Below are 22,032 nucleotides of genomic sequence, written 5' to 3'. Positions count from 1 at the left end.
CGAAATTACCGGGTCTTAATCGGGTAGACCCGATTACGACCCGAACCCGATAAGCCCAAACTCAATACCTGTTTTTTCGTGTCGGGTTCGCGGGTCGTGTCAAAATTGCCGGCCCTACCCAACAGTAGTAGTTCTGACAAGACTCGTTGGTTGATCACGTGAAATGTGATCGTTGCTAGTTGTCAAGATTTGACCGGCGTTGGTGTTTTGCGTTGCGCCGGTGGTTTCCGACGTATTGTTGTTGTCCGGCGAGATTCTACAGGCCTTGGTGTTTTGCAGTAAGATCTGACCGGCCTTGGTGCTGTGTGGTGAGATCTGATCTACCCTTAGTGTTTTGCGGCGAGCTCCAACCGACCTTGGTGTTTTGCGATGGGTTCTAACTAGTCCTTGTTTTTCGATGAGATCCAATGGGCCTTGGTGTTTTTCGACGAGATCCGACCGCCCGTTGCAGTTTCCAACAAGCTTTCGACCGGCGTTGAAGTATTAGCAAATTTTCTTGTTATTTTTATGAGTCTTTGTATTGTGTCATTGTGTGCTCCAAGCTATTCCAGCTTGAAGGGGAGTGTTAAGAGTATGTTTTTATATGTGTTTTTCGTTTGCATGTTTCTTCAAAGCTGAATTTATATGATTTATATGATCCAGCTTGAGGGGAAATGTTAGAAGAGTTATTAAGGTTAGTAAGTCACTAGAGTTTGAGGGTAGTCTCGTCATTGTGATATTTCCCTAATCCTATATATTAGGATGTTTGTATTAGGTTAAATATAAGCTGAATAATACATTAGCCTCCTATTCTCCCTCTAACCTTCCTACATCTAAACTATTAACAGTCACCAACTTGGACATGCCATTCTTGTAGCCAAACTGCCTTCTTCCTCCTACACCTCACACACAAACTCACCACCCATCAACACCATCTCGCGGGCACGCCACGCACAACACCACTCGGCTCCACATGCATGGGAAGCTTCCCCCCTCTTCGCACGGCCACCATCAACAACAAACATATTCCTAACACAACCACCCCACCTCACGACTGAGCCTGCTCACGCACCCTAAAGCACACGACCATTGCACAACACTAAGCACAACCCACACTGCATGGCAATTGGCACAGTACTGAACTCCAACGGTCCGCCGCACTGCCGCAAGACACCTTCAGACCACCACAAGCAGCATGGTGACGACACCCCCATGTTCAAACATGCACCCGCTTCAATTGAGGTTTTTTCTTTTGGATGGGTTTAACGAAAAGAGAATGGTAGGAGAAGACAAAATTTCAAGACATAGAACAGAAAGATAAAAATCCAAAGATTTTTATCTCTTGAAAGTCAGAAAATAAAGCCAAAAAAAAAAAAAAAAAAAAAGGATAAATTGTTCGCTTCAAGAGAAGTGAACCTCCAAATAATCACTTCCAAGAGATCAACCTCCAAATGTCTTAAGGCAAAGTTGTATTTCTTTTCTATGAATTGGTTATATGGCATCTAGAATCTTGAATAGAGAAGAATTACGCTTATTTTGAAAATAGAAATAAATGCAGATTTAAAAAAATAAAAAGAAATAAATGAAAAATGTTGGGTTTCCTAACAAAATTATACCTATTATAAGATAAGCACCACGTGCCTCTGACCTTATCTTCTCCTAAATGTTATGCAAAACGATAAATTGGTAGATAGTTTTCTAGCTGTGAATTAGTCTGTACTTAAAACACTTCTCCTAAAAATTAGGTCATAATTCCGAATTGTAAATGACTCCAATTTATGGAATCAAGTGCTAGACACTGAAATAAATTCATTTCTGTTGGGCATTGGGCACAGGAACATCCTCATTAACAGGTGGGGTTCACGGGAAAGTTTCAACATGCAAAATTATACACAGCCACCCTCTCTTTGTGGATACACCAATAGGATTTGGCTTAGGTGCTGCTGTAGTTTTTTTCACAGTCCAGATTTAATTTCAAATGATGAATTACAGTGAAGTAGTATGGTAATGATTGGAAATCTTTCCAAGGTATCAAAAGTAAAACATTTGTATGAGTTGTCTAGCATGTGCTCCTACAGAAAAAATACAGTGGCAGACAGAATCCCAATAAGCTGATACAAATCATCACTTAAGAGGGGGCTCATGCCAAAATGCCATAATCAACAACAGCCAACAAGGAGAAAAGGTCAACCGCCATTAAAATAATGCTATATATACAAATGGTAAACCTGTAGCAAATGGAATGCCTAAAGAAACATTTTACTTCACTGCAAAGAAAAATAATGATGTGATGATGTGGAGTTTTAAAAATAATGACAAAATTGTAAATCCCATATGCCTTCAAGAAATTTTCTAGACTACAAATCTATAATCAACCATGTACCACTTAATTCCACCAACCTAGTTACCCTGGATAAAAGCAAGCCACTTGAACAATGCCCATTGACTCCACTGCTCAATGCTCTGGAAGTGAATAAATTTTCAAGTAAAAATTCCCAAAAGATAGCATTAATAATTTATTTAATGTACCACAATATACAAGAGTTGGCACAAGTAATGGTTCATGAAACAATCACTTTGTTCATCATATTGTTAATTGAACAAGATTTGTCCATACCTGGCCCTCTTCAGCTCTGAACTTTGTAAAGATATTGGAAAAGAAGAAAAAAAGCCAGTTCTGTAATGATTCGGTAACCTGCAGCTCCATTAAAACTATGTACAAACTTATTCTCATGACTATGCTCTGATGTTTGCCGAGAAACCCTAAAAGATTTTACCCCAAGACGGGAACCGGATTCTTAATCTTTTCCACCTGCTCCTTACCAGCAGTGGGTGCAAACCTAATATGTGTTCTGGCATGAAGTCGTGCCTAGTTAATATACCCACCACAGGGGCTCTCTGCAATTGAGAAGCAAGGGATTTAGGTGAGAATAGTAAATGAAATACTACACAATGTTTAATAGTATAATGAAGAAATGTAGTTCCTCAGGACCATATAAGTAATAGCAGCAGTCATTACAATACACCATATCAGACAAAACCAGCCGTACTGAATAATAAGAAGGTCCAATAAATTTAAGTGAAAACTACCTAGACCACCAGAAATGAATGAAACTAGATTGATAAATAGCCAAAACTGCAAAATGTGGGAAGAAAAAAAAAAGGAAGAAGAAGAAGAATTTTCATGAAAAATTCATGGAAGTCCAAAGGAATTTAAATAAGCGGAGGAAGAGTAATACACATCAATAATCGAAGGTATCATTCCAGGAAGACAAGAACGCTATCTGCAATTTCCAAGATAAGAGAAAAGAATTTGGCAAATTATTGAAATACATGCATAATTTAAGTTGCACATTTAACAGGATAACAGCCTATACATTTGGGACTAAAACAACAAAAGAAGATAAAGATACAAGACCAATGCAAGCAAAGCAGAAAATCATCAAATTAAGCTACAGCCTATGTATTCGTGGGTCATTTCAGCTATAATTTATAACCTACAGGTGTCTAAGATCACCTTATATCCCATAAAAGGTGTAAAATTAGGAAAATAAGATAAGACTAATACTTACAAGAGAGATCTTGGGTATCACCAGCAGGTGCCTTAAACCGACTTCTCGAAAAAGTATGAGAGCCTTTGCTAGCGACATTGTCTCCACAACAGTATAAGGAGAAGCATTAGTAAAAGGATGTAAATCTATGAACATTTCCATCTCTTCCTCAGTTAATCCAATATCTTCTATCTTGTCACCATTGCCTGAACCCCTCTTTGCAAAATCCTCCGCTGAAAACTGCTTCCAGGCATCAATGCCTGTTGGGACTTGGGTGGATAAGAAAGCTTTCTTCTTTAACAATGTAATAAGGTGAGCTCGTAGGATTATACCAAAAAGAACTGGGGATTCGGAAAGCGGAGGCTCATCAATTACAGGGAAGCCATTGTGCTTTGTAGTTCGAAGAACATGTACTATATTACTTACCTTCTCAATGCCATTAAAGAGCTGCAGCGGGCCTGTGACAATGTCACCTACTGTCAGCTGCCTCATATATGGCTCAGCATGAGTCTCAAGATAAGGAAAACCCTTGGCTTTCATGATAAGGTCATAGATATTGCCATTGAAAGCATCTGCTACAGTCTTGGAAACAAGAAGCACCAGCATTATCAATGGCAGCAATAGTAGATTATTGGTCAATTCTAGGATAATTACACAGAGAGAAACTGTCATCCTCATAGACCCACCAAGAAAGGAAGCAGCACCAAGCACAGCATAAAGGCCATGGTTAAGATTAGAGTGTGAACCAAGTAACATTCCAACCAGACGTCCATAAGATGCACCAGTAACAATAACAGGCACAAAGAGACCGGCAGGAGCAACAACCCCATAGCTAAAGATGCTTAAGAAAAAGCAGGTGATAAAGAATATAAGAACTGAGGAGTGTTGGAACTCGGAATCGGTGCCTTTACTAAAAAGATTTCTGATAGCATCATCATTTGTGTTAAAAATGAGACTTGCAAGATCATTGTAGTAACCAGGAGGACACTGGAACTTCTTGTAGTTACCAGAGCGGCCTATTGTAGGACAGGCTTCAGTTGCATCAGCTGGACAAATTCGGCAAGATGCAAGCCATGGTAATCCGAAAAGAAGACAGGATGTGAAAATGGAGATCAAGCAAGCAAGAAAAATTTTGTTAAAAATGCTTTTCCTGGAAAAGTCAAAACATAAGAGTGATTTCAGCAAATATGACTCCACAATGTTTTTATAACACTAGAATGGTGCAAACATCACAAAGCAAAAGAGGGAGCTTACTCATTAATGAGAGTGTATATTCGGAGAACCTTATCCAAAAGAAAATTATATAAACTACCCAATATGCCCCCTATAATACCAAGGGCAAGCACAGGAGGCACATCGTCAAGATGATATGAAATATTGGCTGAATACACATCGAACATTATCAGCCCCCCTGTACCAAATAGTCCGCATTTGCCACTTAAACAAAGATCAATGAAAGCACGGAGTACAATTGCAACAACAGCTGTTGTAAAGAAAGCTCTCCAAAGAAGGGCACTTCTCCACCTGCAGAAAATAAACTCAGTGCTTCATAAATAAGGAATAAAGGTGCTTTTTATTTTGGCATTTTTCATCCTTTCAGCTGCACCAATACATATAAGTTAAACAACGGATGGGGCATTTTCACATCATTTACTGCATCTGTGAAGAGGCTATGGCCGGCATGAGTAATCAAAATTGTTCAACACTTATATAATAGCCAGTCATCAATTGGAAGCGGGCATGGTGATGAATTGCGATTGGTCTAAACCTTTGACCAGCAACTTATTGTGACCCGCTGCTTGATCATATCTATTTTGATGAATAATAATTTACTAAAAGAAAAAGGCAAAAGCCCTCATACACGAAAAGTATACACGAGAGACAAACACCCTAAATGCATCAAATATAAAAAATTTCACAAGATCTAAAAGATTCGAAGAGAAGAAATTAAGAACATAAATTACAGCCCAATCCAAAAGGGATCTCAAAAAAGATTATCAACTAGCCAATCTTTTTTCTATTTTCTCAACAAGCCCATCCCAAATCACTTTTGACTCAAAAAGAAGCAACCAGGGAAAGTCCCAAATATTTCATGGGTAGAAAAGAGATGCTACAAATAAAAATATTGGTCAATTCTTCCTGATGCGGAACCTCCCCTACTGCGAATAATTCAGATTTCCAAAGATTGACCACCAAGATCGAAACGGCCTCAAAGCACAAGAGAATGTGACCCAAATTATTGATTGATCCCCATTTGCATCATATAATAAGTGTAATGTCTGCAAAAAGAAGATGGGATATTTCCAAAAGGGCAGCGTTTTGGATGTCTACCCAGAATCCTAACAAATAACCCCTAATCGTAGCTCTAAAGAGCAACCTACTGAGAGCCTCCATGACAATCACGAACAAGAAAGGCAAGAGCAAGTCCCCTTGGCAAAGGTCGCAAGAACTACCAAAGAAACCATTCAGACTACCATTAATCAAGATGGAAAACTGGGCCGTGGAGATACAACCATACATCTAATTCCTCCATTTAGAACCAAAACCAAGACACCCCAAGAGGTAGAAGAGAAACTCCCAGTTGACAAGGTCGTGGGCATTTTCCAAGTCCAGTCGCAAATAACTCCAGGAATTCCCAATTTCAACTTTCTGTCTAGACATCAAATTCCCACATTGCAAAGGTTAACTGAGTCAACCCAACCGTTTCCTCTGAGAAGCAAGTAATGTTGAAGCCTCCCCTGACACACCAAGGAAGTTCCCACCAATTGAAAACCCCATATAGCTCCTCCCACAAATACTGCTTTTCGAATCAGCATAGGGACCATAGACTCCTAAAAACAACCAAATGAACTGGTCCAGAACATATTTAAATTTGCAGGAGATAGCGAAAGTGCTCACTGCCTCTTCAATGCATTCCACTACCCGTTTATCCCACATTAAGAGAATACCACACGAGGCTCCTGAGGCCGGCAGAGTAGTCCACCACATGAAAGATTCACCCCACAAATCTTGGGCAATACCGGCAAAAATCCACTCCATTTTTTATTCTTGAAAACACATTATGTCAGGCTTCTAATTTTTCAATAAATTGCTAATGATGAACCTTTTCTCTGAGTTGTTAAGACCTCTAAGATTCCAACAAATAATTTCTTGGTTCATAACGGGGTAAAAGCCTTACCACAACACTGAGGTTTGGGAGAGTTCCTTTAGGATTCATAGTTCACTGAGCAAGACAAATTGAGAAGTTCCCTAACTCTAACACTGCTTCATATCTCTTATTTGATGGCACCCGGCGTTCTTTTGTAACCCTTGCAGTTGGATTCAATTGTAGAGAACTCTGAAACCTCCTGTTCAAAACCTTCATAAGAAACCCTCCAAGAAATATCTAACCCATACATGAGCTCTCATTTTTTTCTCACTTAGGGGGTTGAAAAGTTAAGAGGGAATTCACGAGAGTGACATAGAGGGCACCCTCTTTGCAAGATGAGTAAATCACAATAACGGGACGACAAAGGATCGGCTAGGTTAGTTCCCTCAAAAAAATTAAGCTTTTTCCCTCGGAAAAATTAAGCTCATCCCAACCAGAACTAAACTCAAAACATCTGGATCTTCTGACTACAACAATCTTTTGCTCCTCTCAAATTCACGAGGGACCCCACTAAAGAAAGCAGCCAAAGGGAGAAGCCTAATGTTGATATCAGAGAGAAAGAGCAAATTTTAGCAAGAAGGCATGGGGGATTTATGGCGAATGGAACACACCTCAGAGTCCATCGCCGATGGTGAAGACCCAGCCACTGGCGAAACTATGGCCATACTCGCCATCTCAATCTAACGCTCGACCCCTAACCTAAAATTGCAATTCACCAATGATTTGTAACCCAAAGAGGTTTGGTTTGAAGAGAGAAAGAGCAATGTCTACCTAATAATGATCCAAAAGGACCTTACGCGAGAGAGAGCGAGAGAGAGAGAGAGAGAGAGAGAGAGAGAGAGAGAGAGAGAACACGAGAAACACAACTCAGGCTACACACAAACTACCAATTGCGGGTTGTTGCCCGTTGATATTTAGGCCTTCAAATAGCACAGGTATGAAGTCCATTCCAACACAAAACCGTAGATTGAAGCCCACTGGTCACAAAAGAGTAAGAGGGTTGTGAAAACTTGACAATGGGCCCGTTGTTAAAGCAGTCCCCTTAGACAAGAATGGCCTTAGCTGACTTGGGCTAATGGAATCAACTAGGTCTGAAGCATTGAAATAGTTGTTGGATGCTATGCCCCCAGGCCCAACCTGCTATGAGGCCTTGTAAATTTTGCTTAAGCGTGCAATCCATGCGGGAACCAGCTGTGCTTTTCCCCAAAATATGTGTCACTTTCCTCTCATCCACACAAACTTTCAAATGAGGATCGTTGCCAGCTCCAAATTTCCTTGAGGAGTATTGAAGACATACTCTTTTGGACTTATGTAGCTTCCACATAGGGATGACCATTGTGCCAGTTTACTGCCCTCCCGTCTAGTTTTGGCAATTTTCCAACAGTGCTAAGGACAGCAAAGCCGACAACACTGGATAGTTGTGTTGTTGTACTATGGGCGTACCTAGCAAACCTAACTTTTTGGAGCGCCGCTACAGGAACCCCTCTGGCACCCCTATCGTTTAAACTGGTCAAAACACCTTATCCGACCACCACCTGAGCAAAGCAGCAATCCACAAAAACATTTTGAGATTGGTGAAGGTAAAACAATGGTCGGAGGTGCGCGATTCACAAAGGCATACAAAGATAGCAAGTTCCGCAGCACCGCCACAAACCCACATCATCCTCATTTCTTCTTGCCTTTGGGGATGAGAATAAAATTGTTCCGCCCATCGCTGCTAAACTCTTCAATGGCCATGTAGCTCCCTTGATGATTACTACATCACTGGCTTAAGAAGGCGCTTTGAGAATCACGAAACTTACGAACGAGGCCCACACTATTTTCCAACTTTGCCAAATCATCAACTGTTAAGAGCAACCAAAAAACTTCTCTCTACTATTCGCAACCTGGAAGAGTTTCTCCTTGTTAAAGTAATGATTAAGTGATTAAATTTACTTCTTCCTATCAGCTTAAGTTTTAGAACAAATGGTAATTTAACATGGTATCAAATTCAAAGGTCCTAAGATTGAATCTTGACCCTGTCAATTCACCTCCATTTAAATTAAATATTTCACGCGTTGAGCCTCAATTATTAAAATGAAGTTTGAGCCTACACATGAAGGAGAGTGTTAAAGTAAGGATTAAGTGATTAAATTTACCTATTCCTGTTAACTTAAGCTTTTGGGACAAATGATAATTTAACTCCCCCTAGCTCGAAGATGACCTCAAATGATTTTAATTCTACGTATAAAAAATAAAAATAAAAACTCCCCATGTGGCCTCCACACCAAACATCTTCGACAACATTATCCTCTGACACCCATAATCAACCTCGAACCAAAGATGCTAAAATACGAAGAAATCCGAAACACCAATACAAAGGGATAGCAGGAGGCCTTTACACGCACCGGGGAGAGAGAGAGAGAGAGAGAGAGAGGCCTTGGAGATAAATTTGCTGCTGCTTGATCATATTGTAAACAGTTAAATACACGCATTGACCAAAAAACAAGGCAATAAACAAGACTCCAAAAAAAAAACCAAAAAGGAATAAGACACATTCATTTATGCCATGACATTAATGATCTCCAGTTCTTCCTATGTAAAGTAAGCTAAAAGAACTGCACAATTTTTGCGTTTTGAAATAATTGATCTAGGCATGGGCAATGTGTTTGCATATCTGTCAAGTTTCTAACTCTCAAATCAAGAAAAAATTTCCAGTTTTTTATATGCTGTCAAAATGCCAATTATATATGCTTCTTTCTATACATAAACAAATAACAAGTAATTAAATTCTGAGCGACCGTATAAGTGTCAAATTCTAAGTTTTCGACAAGATCCAATAGGTTAACGTACCAAGAAGCCATCTCTTCAAGAGCAAACAGCACACCACCAACAGGGGAACGGAAAGCAGCAGCAATTCCAGCTGCTGATCCACACGTTACAAGATCTCGTCGGTCTCTATCATTCTTGAAAAAACGAAGCCATTTGCATGTTAAACGGTATTTCTTCGACCCACCCTGACCCAGCAATGATGCAATGCATGCACCAGTATGGACCATGGGCCCTGCCTTTCCCACAAGTAGTGATGATGACACTGCAGAAATGCTGCCAATTATCTGTTCATTGAGCAGAAAAAAGTAAGAGACTCTTGCCATTCTCCAAAACAATGACTAATCCTGTTTCCATAAATTAAATATAAATATTGAACATGGCATAACAATATCTAAGGTATTTGAAGAACTCAACTACTCGTTGCGACACCCTAACATGGGGAAGATGGATTGCCTACACTAAGTGGGTGGATTAGAAAAGTGTTCATGAGTGCTAAGTCTCATATTGGCTCCTTACTAGGTAAGACTATGTTTGGAGAGTTTCAATTATAATTTGACTAGTCTTTTGGAGTGATAGCGATGATGTGACTAGCACTTTTCCTATGTCGTGACAAATGGTATCTAAATAACCTAGTAATAGAATGCGAGGCTGAGGTACTACATGACACATATCTTGACGAGGACATCAGGAATTTGATGTGGGAGATTGTGGCACCTCAACATTGGGAAGATGGATTGTCCATATTGAGTGGGTGAATTATAAAGGCATTCATGGGTGTAAAATCCTACACCGGTTCTATACTAAGTGATATTGAGCTTTATAAGTGATTCTAGAAAGCTTCAATTGTGACTTGACTAGTACTTCTGGAATGATAACGCAAATGTGGCAAACATTTTATGTGGGTCGTGACAACTCAATAGTTAGCAACATTTGAAAAATGTCTAAGAAATACCATACGAGAAGATATGGTTATTCAATAACCTAAGCTGAAAACAGGAACCTTGAATTTCAAAGCTAATCCAACAAGAGGCATGCATAGATTGTATTCAAGAGACTAAATTAAACAAAAATAACTTCTTCCTTTCCTATAATTAACAAAAATAACATTTTCTGCACATGGAATGCCTTCTATACGCCAATTTAAAGATCTAAACTCTAGCTCAAAAAAATAAAGATCTAAACTCTAAATAACCATGAGATTTAATCATAGAAAACACACGTTTAACACAAGCAGATAACAAAAGCTGCATAGGAGAAATACTTCTTATTTCTTTAGCAGATTTTGCTAGGAAAACTTCATATGCTTCACCTCACAGAATAGTTGATTCAAGAAAGTTGGCAAAATCACCTCGTCTTGCATTTATTAAATATAACAAAAGGAATTTTCACACTAATCAGCAGGCCCATGACACCGATCTTATTGAAAACGGAATGCAAAGCAAGCCATAGAATCCAAAAATTATCACTAACAAGCCAAGAAACACCAAAAATTTGCTACCTTAACAAACAAAGTCCGTAAGGAAAATATTCCGGGCGCATCCACGCCATTCAAGTATGCCTTCACTTCCGGAATACCCGACCCAGCAGCCGCCGGTGCTATAAACGCCGTAATTATAGACGCAAAGAGAGTCAGAACCAAATTAGACACCGAAAATACAAGAAATGCCATACCATACCTGCCACCAGATTTCCCAAACCCATCAATATTTTACCCCAAAAAACTCACTATAACAAAACACAACCAAAAACAAGAGCAAGTTTCCATTTTTCGAAAATTATCCCTGTTCTTTCTCAGGAAAATTGAACAGCTTCCATGAAACCGAAGCCAAAAAAAAAAAAAAAAAAAGCAGAGTGAAATGAAAAAGACCTACTCTCCAACATCATGTTGGAGGTGACGACGAACTTGACGCCGGCGAGATTCTCAACGGCGAGATTGTTGCAGAAGCCGACGACGCTGACGGTCAAGCCGATAAGGAAGCACAAGAGCCACTTCATGCATATGTACTGCAATATCTGCAACTTCCCTTGGCTCCTCCAGTCCTGCTTGAACATCTCGTTCTCGAATATCCTGCACCCCCATTTTCCCAAACCACAAAATCAACATTTTTTCAAGCAATTACGATTCTGCTATTCGAAGAATAAGAAAGGCGGTTGGAACTTGGAACCTACTCGTAGTCGAGGCTCTCGATGGGACAGACTTTGGAGCCGACGATGGCGACTTGGGAGGTGGAGTTGGGAACGGATCGTTGCGCCGAGAGCAACGAAACGGTGATGGACTCTTCCTCCACATTGGTGTCGCCGGTGGTGCTGCCGGACATGGTTGTCCAGTACAGTCTGGATAAACAGAGAGAGAGAGAGTTGGAGAGAGTTTTCAATTTCGAGATTTGTGAAGAGGGTGGAAGAAGAAGTAGTAGTCGTCACAAAGTAAAATTCAACTTCTCTGTTTTAAATAAATAAGAAGGGGAGGGGGGGAGTGACTCAGTGAGTGAAAACACACCGACGGTGACACCTTTTATTGTACAATTTGCCATTTGGCAGCACAAGATTGGATGACTGTAAATTTATACTGACACGGGTAGGTAATGTTACAGTTGCCATTTCGGCCACGGATTAAAAAGGAAAGAATACATGCCTTTTCCGTGCACCGAGAGTTATCTGGAGGGATTATTTTTTATAATTATTAATTCTTTTTTTGTAAGTAAATATAATTATTAATTCAACCGTCAACTATCATTTTCTTTCTAATTGTGTAAAAACACACAAAAAAAAAAAAAAAAAAAACTATTTTAAACCAAACGGTAAAAAATTGTGGAAAATGAATTGTTTGACATTACCTTTTTTAAAAAATTCCGTAAAAAATTCTTTTTTTCAAAGAGAAAACCTTGAATCCGGATGAGCTTTAAAATGCTACTTTTACAGTTCCCACTCACAAACTGATATTTGTTTGAGCAAACACAAAACAAATCAACAAAAATATCATACACCCACACACACAATATTTTGAGCTTCATGGCTGGGTGGCGGGTCACTTCAGACCCGTGGGGCGGGTCACAGCCAAACCCGTGGATTTGGCCGTGAGTCATATTCTCCAGCGCTTCTTCGACACTAGAGCCACTTTTTTCGTCTTTTAGGGTGATAAAATCCCTAAAGTGTTCACTTTCTCCCTCTCAGTTTTAATTTTGAATCAAAAAACGAGTTTTAAGGCATTAGAAACATGTTTTAAGGCATTACAATCGGGTTTAGATGCATTAGAATCGGGTTTTGAGGCCGGTCACAACGGTTTCAGGCAGTTCACGGCGAGACTCACATTGTGGGTCTCACCAGAGCTAAGGTTGGGTCTGGAGGGAGGGTTTTTTGGTCATTTTTTCACTTTGATTTACTTTTTTTTCTCACTTTAGTTTTTTGCAATTTTCTTGAGATGATGATGTGTCAAAAGAGAATTGGAGGCTACAAAATGCCCATTTTGCAGATGGTCCGGACCTAAGGGGCTTTCTTTTCAAATTATAGTTAAGAAAGTAAAAAATCTGCGTTTTTAAATCTAATGGTTGATTTGTAAGATAATATGTGCCTCCAAACAGGGTTGGAGAAATTTTCTCTAATTTAATCTATAAAAATAACATGTGTTTTAAAAACATGTGAGATGCACATGTTTTTTTAATAGTAGGAACAACGTTGGAATTAATCTTATTAAAAACTCATGTACATCTCACATGTTAATAAAAAAATGACACATGTCATTTTTATAGATTGGATTAGAAGAAGTTTGAGTTGGAGGAGAACTTTGTCTATGAGAAAATGAGAAATATAGGCAAAATATTTACACTAATTATTTCTCTTTTGAAAATTCACAATTTTAAATACTAAACCACAATTTAAAGGTCAAACTCTAATTTTAAAAATCAAACTGTGATTTTGCCAAATACTTTAACTGTGTTTTTAAAAATTATGTTTTTAAATCACACATTTTAAAATTATTATTTTTAATCACAAACCCAAACAAATCTTTAGAAGATGCTATTTTTTTTAATATGTAAATTTAATTAATTAATGCTTGAGCTTCTTGGCATTTTTATAAGATGATTTCAGTTTTTTTTTTTTCTTTTTTTTTTTGTGATTTTGAGAAGTCCAACGATAATTTCTAAAAACAAATAGTAACTTCTTATATTTGGAAAAAGTTTTAACTATTACTTTATGGCCTGTTTGCGAATGGCTCTGGAACAGTACTGTTCTAGGGTTGGTACTGTAGCCTTTTTTTAGGGATAAGTGTTTGATTGGTTTTAGTAAAAATGTTTTGTGGGGAAAAGTGAAAAAATATATTTTATATGAAAAAATATAAAAAATTTGTTTTGTAGTGATTTTTTTATTTAAATAATAATAATAATAAAAAGATTGATGTGGTATATGAAATGTTGAGATTAATTTTAAAGTGAAAAGAATTTTTTTTTTTGGATTGAAAGAGGCCTTGGAACGGTACCATTCGCAAACACACCCTATGTTACTCTAGACTGATTTGTATATTATTGACGTCATATATTCCTTTTGGTTTATATAAAAATAAAAAAAGTATATTTGTCAAAAAGAAAATAGTAAAAAGTAATATAGACCAAGAAGACGCGTGGCTTTGATGAATGAGACTCACCGGTGACCACTGACCACCAACTTTTTATGGAAGAGTGAGCCCTGAGACAAGGACACCCAATCCAAGCTGTGCTTTTCATCGTTACGTCAGCCACGGGTTACATAAATCTCTCCTCGGGATTCTCTATAATTGTAAATACACCCATAAATCTCTCCTCGGGAGTATCTATAATTGTAAATACACCCATAAATTTTATAAAAATCTATTATTAATAAACAATTAAAGTACAAATACAACAACCACATCATTCTTATTCTCATTTGAAAAAAGAAAAGGAAAAAAAAAAAAAAAAAAAAGGTTATATGTTATATGTTATTATTTTATAGACATCCCTCCTCTTAATCAAATCTAAAATCCAAAAGAAATAAGGAAGAGAAAATAAGAATAAGAATTATTGGAAAACGCTAAGTGTTTTTCTAATATTTTTTGGTGTCCTTCCAACTGTGATGTGATTTTTAAAATTACCAATAGATTAAAAGTCAATAATGATAATCTCAAATTCAACAATAATTTAAAAAACTACATTACAGTAGAAAAGACACCAGAAGAACACTAGAAGAAACCTACAATTTTCCAAAATTATTTATCAGATGACAGATATCTTACTCAAACTATCACATAATTGATAATGTCATCAAACTTTAGATTATAACAATGTTCATTTTCAAACCACTAAAAAATTGTCAATGTTCCTAAACCGGAACACCAAAAAAAAAAAAAGCCCTAAGGAGTTTTAAATAAGACAAAAATATCCATATAAATATGAAAACTTAAAAAATAAAAACTAAAAAATAAAATAAAAATAAAGGGGTAGTTGGGTAGTTTGGCCACCCTCAATTTGACTAAAGAGGTTTTTTTTTTTTTTTTTTTTGAGATATTGTAAGACAATATGAATTAGGTGATAGTTTAGGGATACATGAGCTTTTCCTTCTTCTTTTTTAAATGAAGTTTTATCTCACAAAAAAAAAAAAATTACAAATTTTATGTCTATGCTAGTTGTTGTTTGTTGGGGCTTTGGATTTTTTTTTAATTTATTAATTAAAGATAAATGATAATGAATTTAAATTTTCCACGTTTATGGTATATAGGTTAGAAAACTCTAGAAGTAATTGAAACCATACCACATCTCGCATCAAGTGTCCGTATAGGGTTGTTCTGACGAGGCTTGAAACTTCCTATGTTGGGGATGTTTGCGTGTAAGCCAAAGATTGGTAGTTGCCTTCTGGTTTCCCAACTTATTTTTCTCATTTTTTTGGTATTTCTACTATATCAAGGATAAAGAGACTAGAGAGCTTACACAATAATAACAATTATATTCTTTTGTCATCAACCCTCTCAATTTCAAGTTAATTTAACATGAAAATCAATTCAACAATATTCACCATTTTTGGATACGTTGTAATTAATATTGCCGAGCATTAAGCTTATTAATTACATGTGTTATTCAAAGACTGATTTTTACTGTCATATCATCTCAATTATATGAGAATAAAGGTCAATTAGAATACGGTCATGGACAAAAATAAAAGAATGATGGGTATTGGTGTTATTGTGAGAGATAGCAGGAGTGAGGCAACGTTGTCAACGCCAAAAGCTCACATCATTGCTCTTGATATTGCAGAAGCCATGGCGGAAGGGTGGTACTGACGTAGAATGGAAGGAGAACAACAGAAAATAGATAAATAATAATATAAAAGATAAATAAACCACGTTGATCAAAGTCTTACGAGTTAACAATGAGATTTTGGTAGAGTCTCACCACTAAGATGAAGAAAGCAATCATACCTACAAGAAAACATCTTTTTTTTTTTCAATATTTCTTAGGATACAAAATAACACTACCATAACCCTAAATTGATTGACTTTTGGGCCAAGCCCATTATTAAATTATAAAATAACTATAAACTTATTTTGACTGACTATGGGTTAAACTCATTATTAAGTTACAAAATACATTAACTTGTTAAAATATAAGACCTAAATAATCAATAAAACGACTAATTTATTCTTTTCACATCATGCATTAATTACTTAAATGAGATGCTCTCCAAGTAATGCAGGCAGCAGGCACTGAAAAAATAGGGAAGCAATTAGAGTTGGTATGGACATATTATTGGTGAAACTGGAGGGGTGTTGAGCATTGAACTCTCTTCCTAGTTAGAAGACGGTGAATCATGTTAAAAAAACTCTAAATGGTGCGGCTCGATGCCCTTCAAAGGAAGCGTTAACAAATCAGGAAGGAATATCTTCTTAATGAGGCAGCTTTTCAATGAAATTCTTAAATTATTATAGTTAAGCATTGTACTTGAGATGATGATGATGATGATATATATATATATATATATATATATATATATATATGAATTTGCTCGTTCTCCTTTTTTTAAAAAAAAAAAAAAAAGAAAAGAAGAAGAAAAAAAATCATTACTCATAAATAAAAAGATATCATTATTAATAATGTTAGTGTTTAAGGATAATTCAGACAACAGTCACGTTTCACGACATCAAGGAACCAACAGAAAGTCACAGCAACAACCAGCAGAAAGTCAGCAACAATCAGCTACGGGCCTACGGCAGATAAGGGATAACTTGTATGATTTGGTTATCATTGTATATTTGAATTCAAATTTGTACAATATGAAATCTCTTATTTTGAGTTTCGTAGGATAGAAATGTTAGTAACATAATATATCTAATTAAGTATATAGTTAGGAGTCATTTTTTACCATTAGCGTGACTTTTAAAACCATTAATGAATTAAAATTCAATAATAATTTATGACAAATTTGATGATAATTTTAAAATTCACGTTAATTTTTTTTTTTTTTTAAACGAAAATTTGTAAATTTCATTAATGAAATATGAAAAACATAAAGTTCTTACAACACAAATCATATAACTCTTACAACACAAAGCATTAAGTTCTGAAAAATCATAGTCAAATGCTATAAGGTTACAAAGTTATAGATACAATCAAAAAAATATTTCCATTAAATACATATCTATGACTTCAAGCTTCCGCTAACTTATGCATAATTACAGGTAAGGAACAGATCTGCTCCGAGCATACTAGATTTAAGATATGGGTAACCCAAATATCAAAAAAATAAAAAATTGGCCGTGAGAGATTAACTCCCACACCGATCTACTCCTCCTTGGCTCGAAGGTCAGCTGATAATTCCATTATCGACCTAAAGGCCAGGACAAAAGAATAAAAAATCAAAAAACAAAAAAAAAAATTCCCACAAAAGCAGCAACGGAGAAGCACGATATCGTAGACATCTACAGGAAGACACGCCTTAGTTAATGAAGACGATCAGATCTAAGATTGAAGAAATTAGATCATAGATCTACAAACTAGATCTAAAGTAAATCTGTCAAAAACAGAGACCATAGAGAAGACACTACTAAGCATTGTTACCAAGAAAGGGAGATGATGGAAGATCTATATCTATATCTAGATATAGATCTTCCATCATCTGTGATTTATTCTTTGGTGTTGCCTGGAGGAAGAGAGTTCTAGAGAAAAGGCAGTGCCTCACAAGGGAGACGTTTATCATTATTCATTTTCACTATATGTTTACGTACCTTTGTGGGAGGCCTATGTTACCTTAAATTAACGAGTAATGCTACATGTCACCCTCGTATCTTTTTTGTGTCTCTCCAAAATTGATGTGATTTTTAAAATTATCATTGAATTTAATGGTAATTTTAAAAGCCACATCAATTTTACTATGACACAAAGAAGACATAGGGATGTCATTTAAAATTACTCTGAATTAACTTATTTTTTCCTTCTTTCTTTTTCCTAACTTCCAAAATAAGAAATAAGAGGAAGAAATATCTTTTGCAGTTTTTGGTTCAACGATCCTTTACAAAATCTGCCATGTGACTACCTAACAAGGAGTAGAGGAAGTAATGGTCTAAGTCTCTAAGATGTCAATTCTAGAGACTTGCTTAGAAGAAACAAACACCACTTCCTCAATTATTGTTGCTCAAATTTTAGAAGCAATGAAAAGCCATTCATATTATATTTTTATCGCAGAATATTGATGTAAAAGCTATTCTAACCAACCATATAATATTGTAAAATAAAAATATAGCATGTAATATTACTCTTAAACTAAAGGGAAAAAAAAAAAAAATCATATTTAGCCATTAAATTTTTATTTTATTTGAATTTAGTCATTGAGTTTTCAATTTCAAAAATATGTTACTCTGTCATTTTATCGTCAAAGTTAACGGATTGTCATTTGCCACATTTCTCATTCGACACGTCATGAACACTTCGATGTAATGCCACGTTAACAACGGTTAAGTCATTCATATAAAAAGAAACGCCCCACAAAAAAAAATCTATATGGCATGTAGAACTTAGAAAAACACAAAATATGAGAACCTAATGAGCAAACTAACAAAAGACTTCGGTTCCCATTGACGTGGCATTGCAATAGGGTGTTGAGATGGACGTTAACGTGTCAAATGAGACACATGTAACATATGATAAATTATTAATTTTGACGGTAAAGTGATAAAAATATTTGTTTTAAATTTAGGTAAAACTATATGACCTTATTATTAAATTGAAAATTCAAACATGAGAATTAAATATGAATTTTTCCTAAACTGAAATGAATGCCCAAAACAATGGTAATTCATTTAAAGTTTCAAGAGCTTTGAAAAGGCATGGAGGGTAGGCATTTTCAGCAGCTTTTCACTTGGCCATATTTGCCAAAAAAGTAAAATGGCAGCTTCCCCACTTGAGTACTTCCCACCATATTTTCATATGACTTTAGCCCACATCGCACTTTATGTGGTTGTCTTCATAAAAGATATCAATCATGGCTGTCAAAATCTAATGCAAAAGAAAACAAGTGATGAATTTGCTGGCCCTCTGGCTTCTTTTCTTTCGTGGTGACTACTTTATTAGCATATTACTTGAAGCTCTTTCTAGGAGAAAGTGATGGATTTGTTTCTTCTATATTAAGCAATTTGTTTCTTAATCTGTATATGGAAAATGCATATTTATAATTGAATAAGGCCGGTTAGAATGAGAAATACAATAAGAGAAACTCATGAAAAATATTACAGAATAAAATTAACATATATGGAGAAATAAGGGCCCCATTTGCTAATAGTGCGGAACGGCACTGTAGCTGGAACGGTACTATTCCAACTGCAGTACCATCCTTTAAAATTTTTTTTTTTTTTCTTTAAAAAAAAAAAAAAAAAAACACCCCAGCCAAAAACGGTGTTGTTTTAGGCATTAAAATTATTATTGTTACCTGCTTTTTTTTTTTTTTTAAAGGAGAAAGATCGGTGTTGATGCGCCATTGTGAAAAGCGTAAATAGATTGGCGAATATACATTTTAACCCGGTGTTTGACCACTAACGATAATAAGGGGTGGTCGTGATGGGATGGCCCGAACCACTGACCTGGGGTGGTCGACCCGCACCCCAAGTACCGGTCCCCTTTTTTTTTTTTTTTTTTTTGACCCGGGGAGTTGGTCAGACCACTCCCTTGTGCGTGAAAGTGATTCGAGACCGCCCCCATACCGGCCATGGGGGTGGCTCTCTTTCTCATTTTTTTTTTTTTTTTTTTAAAGAAAAAATAATAATAATAATTTCAATGCCCAAAACGACACCGTTTTGGGCTGGGTTTTTTTTAATTTTAATTTTTTTTTTTTAATTTTTAATTTTCTTTTAAAAGAAAAAAAAATCATTTTTTAAATGATGGTGTGCCATTCCGCACTGTTGACAAACGGGACCAAGGTTTAAACATAAAAGTGGTTGGTCTAATCACATTGCATCATGTGTGTCATCTCCACAAATATAATAAAGAGGAATGCATTCTCTCCACCATCTACTCACCATCTCTTCACTTGAATTTTAATTTTTTCAAAAATAAAATAAAATAAAACAAAAAAGTAACGAGAGAAGAGATGGTGGGGAGAATGCAAAAAAGCATTTCCCTATAATAAATGCCTGACAATCATCAAATATTCCAAAAGTAGTTCTCCATCTGGTCACTTGGCTTTATGCTAGTCATGCCATGTTTCCAGAAACAAAATTGCACTTAGTCCATTATCAAATCGAGGGTTTTCTTCCACGCTTAATCCGTTGTTGTTGCCCTCTCCATTCTTCACTTATAACCAAAATTGCCCAAGAAAAAATAGTCTATTAATGGAAGTAGATAGAATTATTGATTTTACTCTGTTAGAAAGCACAAGGACTAATTTTATTAGTTTTAAAAGCCCAAAGACTAATTTGATAGACACCAAAAGCAAAGGGACAAATTTTGTATTTAACCCAAGAAATAATCAATAAATGCAAAACAAATTAGTCAGACAAATAAAGTAAATATCATAATATATTCTAACACAACCAACCCTTCCGCTATCCAATCCCAGCACCTAAAAAATAAAAAACTCACATTTGGGTGGTATCTAATGTGAGCGACTGCTTAGGAGAGGCCTAGACGGATTGAGTCATAGTCTGACTCAACCCTATCAGAACATCAGTGGCTCTCAAAGCGGTTAATACTAATTAGGCTTGTGTGAATATTTTTCTATTGGAGAAAGTTGAACTTACACCCTACAATCCCAACATGGTTCTTTTTTTTGGAAGTGTCCAAGTTTATTTAACACAAGATTAATTACAATTAAAGACAAAATATTATAACACATCTCCTACAAGGAGATTTGAGGTGGCCCACATGTTATATGTTATGTATTATATATGGTTCAATTTTCATTCAAAGTTTTTCATAAGAAAGAAAATGAATAAAATTAAAGTAGGATCGTTAAAAAAAATTCCGAATACCTTAATCACATCGTTTAATTTATTATTATTATTTTTTTAATCTTAATCAAAGAACAATTTGAAAAATTAATTGTAAAGATAGGTCGTTATCATCAACTTAATTTACCAAAAAAGAAATCATCAATTCATCTTGATTTCATATGATTGATGTATTAAATAAGCAAAGAGTTTTTAGACTTGTGTAATATAAATATCTCTCAACTCCTCCATCCATTTCATAATCGCATTGATTATACTACTGAAATTAAATGAAGAGAATTCCAATTAATTGCTTACGTTCTCCTTGCTATAATCCCGCCAAGGTAGGGTATTATTGGGTCTTATCAAAACCCGAGTCCCTCACAAAAACAAAATATAATTGGCCATCAAAAAACACGAAAGTACACATTGAAAAGAATAACACAGAAGGAACTAGACCGTCCTCCTCAAGGCTTAGACACTCGGAACACGTGTGAGACTATGAGAAATAGAGTTTTTAAATAAAAGAATATATATATAAATTTTTGTCAAAGTGCGTTTTATCTATTTTTAGAGTAAATAAATAAAAAAAAAAAGTACTTTTAAAATTTTGTACCAAACATACTAGCTTTTATTTAGCAAAACTTTTTAAATACTAAAATATTTTTTAAACTCTCTAATGTAATCTCAAACAGGTCCTCAACTTTGCTATCCATTACAACTGCATCAAGAGTTCCATTGAGGCGTTAACAGCAGTGGAGGAGTTAGACAATTCATATTTAGGGTGCCGTTAAAATTTTTTTAATGGTGCCGAGTGGTAACTTGTGTAAGTAGGAGATAAATTTTTTTTTTTTTTTTTTTTTTTGGGGACTTGAGTAGGAAAAAAGCAAAAAAGCGCAAAAAAAAAAAAAAATTTTTTTAAAGCTTTTGGTGTCGTGGCACCCCAAAGCCTCAAGTGGCTCCGCCACTTGTTAACGGCACCCAAAACCGATACTCCTCAATCCTCTCTATTGATTTTTGTTTTTGGGAGATGGGTTTAAAATTTGAAATTGAAGTTGTGAAATGTGGCATGTTTTTGATCTTTAGATAAAATGGACGGTTGAGATTTCAAAATTTGAGATAGC

General features: G+C 35.9%; 1 protein-coding gene across 2 annotated transcripts; it reads right to left on the bottom strand.

The window, feature by feature from the left end:
- Positions 1–2,453: 2,453 nt before the first annotated feature.
- Positions 2,454–11,900, bottom strand: LOC132165526 (putative chloride channel-like protein CLC-g). Of its 2 annotated transcripts, none has more exons than XM_059576134.1 (7): positions 11,659–11,900; positions 11,357–11,557; positions 10,988–11,165; positions 9,511–9,773; positions 4,785–5,054; positions 3,552–4,680; positions 2,454–2,877 (listed from the first exon to the last, which is right to left on the bottom strand). In XM_059576134.1, exons 1-7 carry the CDS (start codon positions 11,805–11,807, stop codon positions 2,743–2,745), a joined length of 2,325 nt encoding a protein of 774 aa, XP_059432117.1. In that variant the 5' UTR covers positions 11,808–11,900; the 3' UTR covers positions 2,454–2,742. The 2 variants fall into 2 exon arrangements, with proteins under 2 accessions (XP_059432117.1, XP_059432118.1); XM_059576135.1 differs by having other exon boundaries at positions 10,988–11,085; positions 11,361–11,557.
- Between the last annotated feature and the right edge of the window lie 10,132 nt (positions 11,901–22,032).

This window comes from Corylus avellana, chromosome ca11 (assembly GCF_901000735.1).
Source record: "Corylus avellana chromosome ca11, CavTom2PMs-1.0".
NCBI classification, from domain to species: domain Eukaryota; kingdom Viridiplantae; phylum Streptophyta; class Magnoliopsida; order Fagales; family Betulaceae; genus Corylus; species Corylus avellana.
Note: the sequence above shows the minus strand (reverse complement) of the source record. Positions and strands in the feature narration are given on the sequence as shown.

What these genes read in the sequence shown, in the direction of transcription:
- LOC132165526 (XM_059576134.1), bottom strand. Translation starts at nt 11,807, where the DNA reads ATGTCCGGCAGCACCACCGGCGACACCAATGTGGAGGAAGAGTCCATC. An exon ending in AACATGATGTTGGAGAGTAG is followed by an intron (nt 11,166 to 11,356) that starts GTCTTTTTCATT and finishes ATCTGGTGGCAG; the next exon opens with GTATGGTATGGCATTTCTTG. An exon ending in TGATACCCAAGATCTCTCTT is followed by an intron (nt 2,878 to 3,551) that starts GTAAGTATTAGT and finishes TCTCAATTGCAG; the next exon opens with AGAGCCCCTGTGGTGGGTAT.